The sequence below is a fragment of the Lagopus muta genome, chromosome 20, assembly GCF_023343835.1.
Source record: "Lagopus muta isolate bLagMut1 chromosome 20, bLagMut1 primary, whole genome shotgun sequence".
Classification (NCBI taxonomy): Eukaryota; Metazoa; Chordata; class Aves; order Galliformes; family Phasianidae; genus Lagopus; species Lagopus muta.
In genome coordinates, this window is record NC_064452.1 from 1,198,856 (window position 1) to 1,212,474 (window position 13,619).

General features: G+C 48.3%; 1 protein-coding gene across 2 annotated transcripts; it reads right to left on the reverse strand.

Moving 5' to 3' along the window:
- Positions 1-1,292: 1,292 nt before the first annotated feature.
- On the reverse strand, positions 1,293-13,619 carry VEZF1 (vascular endothelial zinc finger 1). Of its 2 annotated transcripts, XM_048966683.1 has the most exons (7): positions 13,426-13,617; positions 8,459-9,156; positions 7,902-7,965; positions 6,765-6,948; positions 5,747-5,956; positions 3,586-3,630; positions 1,293-3,253 (listed from the first exon to the last, which is right to left on the reverse strand). In XM_048966683.1, the coding sequence occupies exons 1-7, from the start codon at positions 13,456-13,458 to the stop codon at positions 2,826-2,828; spliced, it is 1,662 nt and encodes a 553-aa protein (XP_048822640.1). In that variant the 5' UTR covers positions 13,459-13,617; the 3' UTR covers positions 1,293-2,825. The 2 variants fall into 2 exon arrangements, with proteins under 2 accessions (XP_048822640.1, XP_048822641.1); XM_048966684.1 differs by lacking the exon at positions 3,586-3,630 and having other exon boundaries at positions 13,426-13,619.

Genomic DNA, 13,619 nt, shown 5'->3' on the forward strand with positions numbered 1-13,619 from the left:
GACAGCTGAGGAGCACACCTCGGAACCATTTATGCACAGTACAAAGCAAATGTTTACCCAAGTACAAATGAAACAGGTTGACAATTAGCTAATGCAGCTTTGTGGACATAAACCAGGTACATTTGAGCAGAACCAACATAAAATAGAAAGGAAGCAGCCCTTTTCCTATCCAGTGCTAAGAGCACCACGGTGAGTGGTCAGGGAAGTCTCTGGTACATTGAAAAATTTCCGTGCCAGTGTTTAATGTGTTTATTCTACTGCTACTCTGCCGGGATAAAAATAACACCAGCAGGGCACGCTGGCAGGACGATGGATCCCCTGTCAATACTACAGTAATTGACAACATACAATTAAGTCTCACACCTGTTTATTGTAAGTAATTCATAGATAACCACTTCTCGTACACATTTTCACATTGGCTTTTAATGCTTTTGTTTTTCAAGCTCAGGGACACCCAAACTTCATCTAAGGGTCATCTCTGCAGTTTACCCAGATCCAGAATGCCATACCTACTACGTAAAACTGGTGCAAGTTGGTATCACTGAGGTGGGTAACAGAGATGGCTTGGACACTACACAACCCAACATGCAACGCCCGTCAGCACGGGCTGCTCTACGCTACGGGAGGAAGGTTTTTTGCTGGGGTGCATTCAACTCACATGCCTCATGTTGGCCGTATCAGCCCAAGTCATGCAGCTGTCTGCACGCAACGCTCTACACAGTGCAAAAACGAAGACGTCTATACATCTGGAGTAAGAACAGTGGTAACAAAGTCATAGCTACATATTCTTCTCTACATTTTTGTTTATTGAGACAAACTAATTAAAAGGCACAAACATAGGGCATATGTTTACATGGACATTATAACAAACATATACATTAAAAGTGTAGGAATGTGTTTCCTTTCTGCTAAACAGAAAGTTCCTAAGCTTTTATATATACAAAAGTTGTACAATTTGATGTCCTAAAGTACAAAAGATCATTTATAAAATTATTTTACACTAAGCTCTATTTTTTTTTTGTTGTTTTTGTTTACTATGTAGTCCAAGCCCCTAGAACAGTTTCACGTAATGATACAGATACCTGTCACCTGACCCAGAAGTCTGGCAATCACTGCTTGTACTGACACGGCAGGGTAGGAACGGAAGCAGTCCATTGTGACTAGTCAGTCCTGCTAGCACTCAGTGAAAATGCGCACACGCTAATCTCCATAGCTTTCAGCTTCATTAAAATAAAAACATCTCAACTCATTATTATTTTTTTTTAAATGTAGAGTCTTGGTTTTAGGGTGGGTTCTTTTTTTTTTGTTGTTTTTTTTTTTAAACAAAGTTTTAAAAATGTGAATATGTGACATGATAGTCTAAAAAGTATATCTGTTTCCCTAGATTTTGCTTTCTACGTTATGTACAGATAAACAGGTTAAGAAATAAAAAGCACATGTAGCTTAAACATGTGTGACCATTTGTAGAGCAGTTCTGGGCAAGGCGGTTCAGGCCGTCACCCCAGAACTCCCACAAATTGATAGAAATGTGTTAACACAATAGAAGAATAACGTAAAAATGATGATGTTTGCAAATATTTACAAAGTTGAACAGATTTGCACAACACTTGATTAAGAAATAGGGGAGAAATTAAAAGACGCTCTCTGCTTGTCCTGGAGGGGCATCCTACCTAGTTAGTGGTTAGAATAAAAACTGTATACAATTTAATATAAGACAAAACTTCTAGTGAACAACTAACACGTCTGTCCCCTGCTGTAACACCAGCAGGTTCTGATTGGGAGGCAGAGGGCATAAAAATCACACCCAGCGCCTCCAGAATCTTCCAGCTTAAAGCAATGTTTCTTAAGTTTCAAAGCACTCCTTTTGCTCCTAGGTAAGAGTCCCATAGGGGTCTGACTGCTCAGAGACCATGTTTACATACATTGCGACTCCTCTTCTGTCAGCCTTGGCTGTCTCTTGCCAAACAATAACAGTTTGTTTTTTTAAAAAATGTTGACTACAATGCTATATTCCCTTAGGGTAATATGTTGGGTAATATTTACATCTCCAAATATCAGGTCACAATCCCTATTATATGTTGAAGTTAGAATGATAAGTTATCATATGCTTTGCATATCAGAGCTGGTATCACCTTTCCCATAGGGAATGCTGCCTGAAATTATCATATTCCCAAAGGTAAAATGCATATTTCATCCAAAATGCATTTTTTTTTTTAATAAATGACAACATTGTAATTCATTTACTCATTAAAAAAAAAAAAAAAACGAAAACAAAACAAAACAAAAAAAAACCATCAACACAGACAAAGATTCTACACTAGCCCAAAAAAACGGACCTAAGGACTGGCAAGTTACATTTAGCCATCTGCCCTCTTAAAGATACAAAGGGGGTCTTTGCTAGTGTTTAGATTAAAATAATTTTCTAAGTTATTCGGGGGATAAAACATAAAACTGGTTTTTAATGACTTCCTTAAAAAAAAAAACAACAACAACAACAACAGAAAACCTCTGGCAAATACGAATCTGCTCTAATTCGTCATCAGTCAGCTAAAAGGTAAAACTCACGTTAAACGAAGTGCTCCAGTGAAACTCAAGATTGAACCACACGAGCCAAATCAACAGGGGAAGATGCTACTACGCTCTCTGATGGTGCGTCACCGCGGTGCCTTAGATTGGATTTATTATTAACTTAAAAAAAAGGGGGGGGACGGGGAAGGAAAACAAAAAAAACAAACAAAACCAAAACAAAACAAGCAAACAAACCCCAAAAAAGAACTGCTGGTAAGGATTCCATTTTAATCCTTTTAATACTGTTGAGAAATTCTTTACCAGGGAGGAGACGTGGGCAAGGCCTGGGGCAGGAAAGGCATGCTCTCTACTGGTCTCATCGCTATGTTTAAGGGACCAGCCAACGTCATCGGTGTGGGGAGGTTCATGGGAGACGTGATAGTGACCGGGTGTGCTATATTCACTGGAGCTGTTACTGGGGTGGGAAGATTGACTGGTGTGGTGAGCGTTAATGGAGATGTCATGGACAATGGACTGGTTATAGTTACAGGATGCCCTAGGTTCATCGGACTGGATATATTAACTGCACTTGATACATTTACTGGACTTCTCATGCTCATTGCAGCTGCCACTGTGACTGGGTTTGTGATAGTCCCAGAAGCCACAGAGGACGTTATATTGAATGGAGTAGTAAGAGTCACAGGCGTAGTAGCAGCAGTGGAGGTTTGGCACAAGTTAGCAGCTTCTAAAAATGAGACATAAAAAGACAAAAAGTTTTTAACACATAAAAAACCATGGACGAGATCTAAAAACAAAAACAAAAACAAAAATCAAACAAGTACAAGAGTACAAATTCTGGAATCATTTTCTGTTAGGAATTATTATTAAGTTAAATCTGTTAACATTCGATAGCCTACGAGAAATACAAACTCATGCAGTTCATTTGAATTCAGCATTCTTTCCCGGGAAATCAAACGAGGTCTTTAAAGAGGGTTTCGATGTTGATAAAAACAGCATCGTACAATCAAAAAATCCTCCCGAGAGGAACATTATAAATAGAGGAGAGAGTGTACATACCGAATGGTACGTACTCTATAGCCTTCTCAAAGGTGAACTGACATTCTGTGAAGGTTTTAAAAAGTCGTTATTAGGGACGGATAAGCACAGCTCATTGCAATATTTACCTGCTCACTTCACACTTAATCATTTCTACCAGGCTGTTCCACCGATCGTGGCGCTCCTACTGAGCGACTTCCAAGGCTCCCCAGTCCGGACAGCCTCCGACCCCACCGCCTCTCACACAAAGCTACCGCCCCGCGCCAAGCTCTGCGTGACTCGGTTTTGCAGCAAGCAGGAATTAAGCGGCAGACAAGGAAGAGCCAGGGGCCCGTGCCCGCTGCTGGGCACTGCCAGGCTGCCGCGGGGATCGCTGGGCATCAGCACCACCTGCCGGCTGCCCACACTGAGGAGGCTCCAAAAACAGAAGCGGGCTGATGGCCGTGGGTGAAGGAAGGGGGTGGCTGCTAGAGAAACCGACAAAAATACATGCTAGGTCAAGGTTACAGCACGTCTAAGTCGTGTCTTATTCCACATTTGTAGGGCAGGACACCAAGCTCAGTCTACACCCACGTGTCAGGAGGTAAGCCAGGAGCAAAGAGTCCACTGCTGCCACTCGGGCAATACAAATGTACCAAGACAGAGTTAACTTTGAAAGCAACATTAGCCCCATTCAAGGGTTACTGTTGGTTCTTCAAAGTCCATATCTAGGAGGAGTGGGAGGGAAGGGAAAGAGTAAAAAAAATAGCTGTGAAAATGAAATAGTACTAGACTAAAAAGATCCCATCTATTGTAAAGCCAACACGACAGGTGGCACCAGCGCAGGAGAACCGGCATGAGAAGAGCAGCACACAGGCATGGCACCGGCTGGCCCAGCTTCGCCCTCCGCGCGCAGTGACACGCCGACAGCCCGCCCCCGTCCCCTCCCCAGTTCAGCTAATTAATGACCATCATCCATTGCACAGCATTTCTCCCCGCCCCCCTCCCTCACCCACCAGTCCGTCCCAAAGCAGATTCTGTTACAGCGCACATAATGGCAATAAGAAAGGGGGGAACAGGAAACAGGAACAAGCAGAAAAAGGTTACTCAGATTTTCTACATCCAGCACCCCTTTGCTTTATCCACCTGGTGGCCTCATCATATTTAATGTCTGCTATTGCTACATTTTAACACAAACAAGCTGTTTCTAAACTTTAAATCACAGGATTCAATTCAATTGAAATAACAGCGAAGGAGAAAGGAGCTAGCAGCCTAATACACAAATATGACCTAGAAAAGAGGGAAAACTGAAAGGAAATTAGGAGAAAAAGGGGGAAAAAAGTGAGTTGAGAACATTTATTACTAAAAACAGACAGTGAAAAGCAGTTAGTGGTCACTAAGAATTTCTTCTAAAACATGTAATCTACAAGAGTCAATGACAGGCATGAGAAAGCAAACTGATGCAAAAAGAACGAGCTAGCGGTAGCAGGAAGCTTTAAACCATTGTACACCAAACAAGACACTAAGCTGAAGCAATCTATTCTCTACAGAGCTGACGCACTGACCAACAAAAGGAAGCTATTCAACTTTGGTGACAGTAGGACAGGCACGTGTAAGCTGGTTGCTAGCAATAATGAAAAGCACTTTCACATATAAGTTAATTTTGTAATTAAAAAAAAAAAAAGAGATGGAAGAGTAAAGTTCAACAAGTTTCAGAAAGCTTCATGCAATACAATCACAAAGTGAACTGCATAAGTCAGGAGAGAAAGGCTGGAAGGAACACAGAAAGCATTCAGATGCAAGCTGATGATGCAAAGACAGAGGTGCTGTACGTGTGTATATATATACATATAAATATATATATGCACACAAGTTAACAACTGGTAAATATACATAAACACAGCTCAAAACCACATGCAAGCGGAAAAACACACTCTTGCCTTGGAGCAGATACAAACATCCCTTTATAATTGATGACTGCCACACACACATTGAATCACAGAGACCAAGGGGAAGCAAGCAATAAAGAGATTCTTTACGAGCTTAATTTTGGTGATGATATCCTCCTGCTCATTTTCAGCTATACCTTCTAGCTTCCGAGAATGACATTTTTATCTACCACTCTTTTCTGACTCCTTAAACTCCCCATATAACCATAAACTCAATTATCTTATAAAACCAAGTAAGTTTTGTTCCATTTTACCTTTCTTCCTTGCTTTGACGGCCTCTTCCCACAATCTCAAGGTCTCTACCTGCTTTCCAGGCCAACTTGTTACATGCTGCTGCTGCTGCTGCTGCTGCTGCTGTTGTTGCTGTTGCTGCTGCTGCTGTTGCTGTTGTTGCTGTTGTTGTTGCTGCTGCTGCTGTTGCTGCTGCTGCTGCTTCTGATTGCTGGTCTCTTCACTCATGCATGCTATGCCAATTAAGTAAGAACACAAATTCACCTTGAAAATTTACTCTGTTTTCTGCTGAGATGACAAAGGCTTCCTCCAAAAAGAGTGGAATCTCGCAGGATTCCAGGAGCAAAAAATCACAGAGGTGCTTAAAACCATGTAATTAATTCTGTGTTTTATACAACTACTTTTCCAATGTTTAAAACACAATGCAAATCAGGAACATCTGCCTTCTCTGCCAAAAACGAACCTCCTTTCTCATTATTTTATTTGTATTTTACAAAGACTGAAATAAAAGACCACAGCGAGTCTCTAGAATCAAAAGCTGGTTAGCAGATTCCACTTCTTTTAAACCTCAGTTCCATTTTTTTTCCTAAAGGCCTTTTTACTTTTTCTTCCAAGCATGACTTCAAATTTTCAGTTTACCTTTGCATCACAGAACAGCACATTACTTCCCCCTGGCCACATTACAGCTCATCATTTCCACCTCTACCAACTGCTGTAAATGCCTCAGATGAACTGGCTTAGCACCGCCGCACTGACTTACAAAGCCAGAGCTGTAACCCTACACCTCAAAAAATATCTCACATCCAAATTTCCAAGCTCAACAATCAGGCATTTTAGACATTCCCAACAGCCCAGTCTAGCAGCAAACCAATTCCACATATGCCAAGTTCTTGAGCTACAGAAGAACCTGTTATGAAATATCTATTTTAATAGGTGCGAATACCCACAGAGGCAGGTATGCTCTTGCATTTTAATGTAATCAAAGGCAATTCCCTTTGCAAACACATTGGTATTAGAAATGCTTTTAAAACGTTCACCTACTTTTATTGATGCCTTGTTTACAGGTATTACAGTTGATACTTTGGCTCTGCCCGTGTGTCTTTAAGTGGCTGGTGATATATGCTGCACTCAGAAGTTTACCACAGATATTACACGATACCTTTCCTTCATGGCGCACCATGTGTGTCCGCAGTCTGTCTTTGGTGGCAAAGGCAGCAGTGCACGTCTATATGAAGGACAACAGTTAGACTCAAAGTGCAGACAGTATGGTTACAGTATGAATTGCATGCCCCCTGCAAACCTATTCCACTTCCCAGGTGCCAGAGGTGTCTTAGGCGTACTGACTACCCCAAGTTTTGCCTACATTTATAGAGAGACCAAAATGAAACTGCTGAGCCGAGCTCAGCGTTACCCAGGAGCTTCATGGAAGAGATGACTAGGACAGAAATTGCATTCTCCACTATCTGAGCTGCCCTAAAGTAGTGGGTTGCCTTCCCTAACAAAGCTAGAGGTGATTTACAGAAACCCACCCAGCACAGGCACCGCTGGTACCTGACACCATTCCACTACACAAAGGTGAAGTGTTCAATTACTTCTGTCTCCAACCAAATCAGAAGAGGGAAACAAAACCTTTTTCTAAAGCCATTCTTTTTACACAAAACTTTCATACATACGATGAGTCACTAAAACACAGGTTGGAACATGCAGATATATTCCAAGCAAAACAGTTAATTGTTCAAAGGTATTCAGGTTATTTCTCTTACGCTAAGTCATCAACTTAGGGCAACGTGCTTTCATGTTCCAGCAAAACAACACATCCAGAATCAACTATCCCAATGCATTGTGAAGGGTTATACTGAGAAACACATCACACACACGACTGCAGTAACCAGCACTGAGCTGAGGACGTTACAATCCTCCTGCTAAGCTAAGCGCACCATGAAACAACTCTGTTGTTCTGCAGCAAAGCAAGGAGCCTCTCATCTTCCTGCGGGAGCAGCCCCTGCAGCCTTTCAAACTGCTGCCACGCAGCTGCTAAGTAGTGCAGATGAGACTTTATTCCCAAACTTGCATTCCACAGAAAACTCCAAGAGCAAATGCAGTTCTGCAACGATTACTCCCCTGAGATTCTAACTATACAACGACATATTGTTCTTAACAAATAATGGTAGCCCTTACTTGGCATTTGAAGGGTCTCTCTGTTGAATGAACATGTTTAACGTGACAGCTTAAATGATCAGGCCTGCAAAAAGAGAGAAAGAGAAAAGAAAACGCGCACTGTTACAAACACATAGCAATGACACCTGAACAGCGCGCTGCCGGCCCTCTGCAGCCCACACCCCCCTGCCTACACACTGCTAGATGGAGGAACGCAGAGGAGCCCCAACCTGCAGTGTGAAACTTACTTCTTCTTACACACCTGGAAAGGGCAGCACCTCGTGTAAAGGTGACAGACCGGCAGCCCTGCGGCCTTGCTGAGGGGCAGGGTGACAGCCTGCTGTGCCCGACGGCTGAGCGTGGCTCTGCGGGCACCAGCAGCACCGACGTACCCAAGGTGAGGAAACCATTTCAAAACATCATTGCTAAAAGCAACTGCTCGCTGCCCGCCTGTGCCCCGGAGCTGAGCACGGCTCTTTATCCCCTCGCCCCTTTCCCACCCCTCGCTACGACAGCTTAACCCCTCTTGGTTATGAAAAGCCAATACTTGAGCTCGCCTGGGATTTTCTACATGGTACCTCGAGAAGCCTTTTCCACAAACACCACAGGTGTACGGTTTTGTGATGCCACCTTCGTGAGACCTCACGTGGTAGGTCATGCGATCCTTTCTTTTGAAGCGCTGATTGCAGATCGGACATTCGAAGGGTTTTTCGTCCGAGTGGGACAGCTTGTGCCGGTTGAGGTGGTACACGTCCCTGAAGGCCTTCCCGCACATCTCGCAGGCGTGGTTCTTCTTGACGGGCTTGCTGGGCTTCTTCACCGTCTGCGTCACTGCCATGGCCGTGGCACCGGCGCTGCTGCTGGGGTTGGTGGCGGAGGAAGACGTGGTGACCGTGGACAGGATGCCGGCGATGGTGGACACCAAGGAGCTTCGGCTGTTGTCACCGGCGATGGTGGAGATTAGGGGCACCATTGTGGTGGGAGTTTTCTTTGGCCGTGACACCAATTTTATCCCTGTGTGGCAGGACTCGTGGCGCCTCAAATGGTAGCTGTCCCTGAAAGCCTTGCTGCAGTAAGTGCACACAAAGGAGGTTTTAGGTTTTTCCTTTTTAATCCCAACAATAGCATCCTTTAATGTTTCTGGTGCGGGCTGAGGTTTCTGCGTTATTGGTAAGGGCAGAATCGGCTTCTGATCAGGTGGCTCTACTGCAGAGCTCAGGAGAGGCAACAAGCTGTTCTGCGCTGCCTGCTGTTGGTGATGGGAGGCTTCGTGTGCCTAAAACCAAACAGTCACACTTCAGTTCCCGGGAGGGACGCTCCCTTTGACACGGTGAGAACATTTACACACTACAGGAAAGCAAATGTTAGACCGAAGGCCGTGGAAGTGCCAACTGCAGAAGGTTACGTAAGTTTGGTTTCAAACAGGGTAACTCACACACGCTTCAAATGCACACACGGCGCGGAGTCTGCGGTGAGGAAGTGCAGCGAGGCACACACCGTAGCAATCAAATCATTATTAAGTTTCCGGAGGGCAACATTTCTTATGGAAAACAACGAGGCGCCCGTCAGATCTTTTACTGCCGTATCGCTTGATCTTTACATAGCAGATAACTCGTTTTACTAACGATCGTATCGGGTGCCCCAGCAGGACTTTCTGAGCACTCCGTCACAGTTGCAAAATCCCGCCCCACCTTTCCACTTACACCCAGCTCTCCGCACGCCGGGGATTCGGCTGCAGCTGCCTGGAGCTGAGCTGCGATAACCCATCCTGTTCAAACAACGCGTTCATACCAGCGGAGCACTGAGCAACCAGAGCAACCCAACCCGGAGCTGCACTGCTGCACTCAGCAGCGCCCGCGCTGCCCGACGCCCTGCACAGCTGGGAACTACCAGGGACCGGGGACTGCACAGAGCACGGGCAGGGGAAGAGTTCGAGGCTGACCAAAAGCAACGCCCAATGGCTGAGAGGAGACAGAAGGGCTGGGAGAAGCCCTGGGAAGGCAGAGGGGCACCGGCGCTGTGCCATGGCAGGCGGCCCTTGGCCGAGCGGCAGCCCCTGGGCACCGAGCGCTGTTCATCCTAAGGCAGAAAACACCGACATCAAATCTCGCCCGTCAGATGGGGACAAAGCCCGAGCAGATACAAACTTAAAGTGGTTTAGAAACCACACAGAGCAATTCAGCCTAATGGAGCATTAAAATAAATCACTCTAGCACCTTAAGCCAGTTTAAGCGCATCTGTATTCAAGATGCATCTCGGTCTGATCAGAGCAGTTTCAGATCATCCTGGGCATTAGCGCAGTTTGCCCGGTGTGAAGGCAAGCCTGGGGAACTCACACTCGGTGTGAGCTCAGTGCCACAGCCCTCTGGGGCTCCTTCCCTACAGCTTTCTCCCCAAAGCAACATGCAGTGCTCTCACCACTCAAAGCTGGACACTGCAGCCCCCCTGCATCTGCTTCTGTTTGGCGGCAGACAGACAGCTTTACAAAGCGCAGCCTGGCTAACGCTCAAACTCATGGTGCCCTCACAAGAAGGCAGCTTTTTTAGAAGCACGCCTTGCCCCTCGTGGGGAACCCCTCGCAGGCAGCAGCACTTCCCAGCAGCAGCTCTCAGCCCCGCACACCCCTGCTCTGCTCCCTGCTCCACTCACACCTCGCAGCGCGGGGCCGACGGCCTTTGGATAAAAGCCATCAGTGGACACAAACACTGAGCCACGTGGGAAGGAATACGTGCTCTGTAACACTCCGAGCCTATCTGACAGGAAAATAGTTTGCAGGTTTGCTGTGATAACAGGAGAGCAAATTTGTAGGAAGGAGCCAGCACAGCCCTGCGGCTGTGAGGAGCGCGGGATGCACCGGGTGCCCGCATGTCACCGCTGCAGCACTGCAAACAGCAGCAGCAGGGTTGTGTGCAGAAGGGATGAGCACAGAGCAGAGCACAGGGCTGTCCCGGTGGCCGTGCTGCCAAACCAACACCGCACACATCCTCCTCACCTCACAGCTCCTGCCCAAGCCGAGCGGCTGCCAGGAACTTCCACTACGGCTGTGCGATGGGACGCCTCCATTGCATTTAAAAAGATAGGACCAACACGCTTCAAAAGCACCATATTAAGCAAGCTGCATACTCGAATACAATTTTAATTTGGGGAAAAAAAACAACCAACTGACACATTTTACAGCCGACTTTAAATAAGCATTCGACAATGTTGTTAACTGCAGCAGGAGACACTTAAGAGCACCTAAGGATAGCTCCTGAGATACGGTTTCAAAGGCAGAGCTAGCAGATCGGATAATAGGAGCCCAAATCCTTTGGACTGGGTTCAAATTCGCGCAGTTTATGGTTATTTTTAAGCCTTACAATATCATCAGCACTCAGAGGCACCGAGGCACTCCTTCCCACCAAAGGGACACAGTTGCTGGCCACAGACCAATGTATATTCATAAGGCTGCGTGCTGCGGGGCCGCCGCTTACGTAAGGGCTGACGGCCGGGTGAGCAGCACTGCTTCTTTCCATGCAGCCCGGCACACAGCACTGCCCTACACAGCGCTGCCCCTCGCTCGCCCTTAGGGCCATCCTAAAAGGAGCAGCCTGTGCCCTGCTGCTCGAAAAGGGACCCAGCACCTGCTGCACAGAGGCCCCTCACACGGCTGTGCTGCGCTGGCACACAGCTCTTCACTCTTCCAAACTTTCAGCGCTGCTGTTCCGACTGCCTGGGACAGCTCTGGGCAGAACAGCCCCGTTCTATCAGGAAATCCTCCTTTCCGGGGGGACAGCAAACAAACAATCTTGTGACAGAGGGCCGCAAGACGCGGCACTGCGAACTTCCAGCGCCAGAGGCGAAGAGATTTTTGTGCTCAAGCCTTAATGTGAGAGCAACAAATTAGCGTGAGTCATATCTCGCATACCCTGTTTGATGGATGAGTCCTCCAACAGGAGCAGATACAACTTTCGCTTTCCAGCCTGATACTCAGAGTGGGTTTCAAAATCACAAGGACGGCTCATTCCATACCATAACCATGGCTTCAGGCAGTGACGGCTGCCCAGAGCAGCCACAGCTCGGACTGGGAACTGCCGCTCCCCAGCACAGCCCTGCTGACACACTGCAACCTCCTCTAGAAACATTTTGCTACAACTTACAGCTGTAAACTAACTTACATCCTACATTGAACCTTCCCTTAGAAATTGGAAAAGCACCTGAATAAAAGCCCCCAAAAAGAGCTGGTGGACGTTTGTTCCGTTGTACTTGTTATTTAAGCATACATACATAGGAGGAGGGGGTTAAAATGTACTTTCTGTCACTCATTTGAGCCAACGTGTTGGGGAGAACAGAAAGAAGAAATGCTTAAGGACGGACAGAAGAACGGAAAGCAGAAGAGCACTTCACGATGCTCATCTTTGCGGGGCCCGTTAGGATGCTCACATCCCAAGTCCCCGGCTTTAACAAAACGACTCCAGAAACGATACTCGGCATTTATTAGGAGGTTGGAAAGCTTTATTATTCCGGGGGAAGATAAAAGTATCGGAGGAAAACTCCCAGGCCAAAGTCGGCTGAGGACGCTTCCACGCCATCCATCAGCGGGCGCGCCGGGCAGGCGGACTGCCGGCTCCTACCTACGGCAGCAAAACCCTCCGCTACATCACAGCGCGTCGCCGCCGCTCGGGATCACAGCAGCCGCCCCAGAAACGGCAGCGAGCGGCCGCGCGGACACCTCCGAGGCAGCGCCCGGCGCTCCCGGGGAAGCCGCGGCCGCCCCGCACCGCCCGCGAGCGGCGCTTCGTTTCCCGCAGCACGGCGGCCCGGCAGCGCTTCACCTCGAGGACGATGATGCGCGCGGATTTATTTAACTCCCCTTTTTGCAACGCCGCCGCGGTTATGCGCTTTATCACCTTTTACGCTTATCGAAGAGCGAGAAAAACAACGGCGCGGCGTGCGGGGATGCGGCTGACAAAGCCCGGCGGGGGTTTGGGGGCTCCGCGCCGCGCATCGCCCTCCGCACCGCGGCCGGGGAGGGGCGGACGGCGGCGGGAGGGCAGCGCTGCTCCCGGCCACGGCGCCCTCGGAGGCGGCACGCGGCCCGAGCCGGCGGGATTAACGGCCCCGCAGTGCCGGAGGCTGCGCCGTGCGCGTCCTTTTGGCGGGGAGAGGGGGGGAACGGCGGGGGGAGAAAAACTCGAATAAAGATCAAAAATAACAGCGGGAAAGGGGATAATCCTCGTGATAACGGCGGGGCTGCTCCCCCCACCCGCACACATACGCACGGAAAAAAAAAATCACAACAAGGGGGGAAAAAAAAGGAAAAAAATAAAGACGGAGAAAAAGTAACAGGGAGAGAGGAGGAGGAGGAAAGGAGAGGAAAGCGGAGGAGAGAAGAGGAGGGAGGGAGGGAAGGAGGGAGGCCGGCGGGCCGCGCCGCGCCGCGGGGCCGGGGGAGGCGGGCGGGGGCCGGGCGGCGGCGCTGAGTGACAGCCGGGCCCTGGCGGAGCGCGGCGGCCGCGGGGAGGGAGGGAGGAGGGGGGGGGCGCGGGCGGCCGCGGCGGGGCCTCACCTGAAAGAGGAACGCGGTCCAGTTGGCCTCCATGGCGGGGGCGTCCCGGCCTCGGCGGGCGGCGGCGGCTCCGGCGGCGGCTCCGGCGGCGCGGCGCCCCCCTCCCTCCTTCCCCCGGGCCCCAGCTACATGGAGCCGACAACAAAGCGGCGGCGGCGGCGGCGGCTCAACATGGCAGCGCCGAGCGGCCGCTT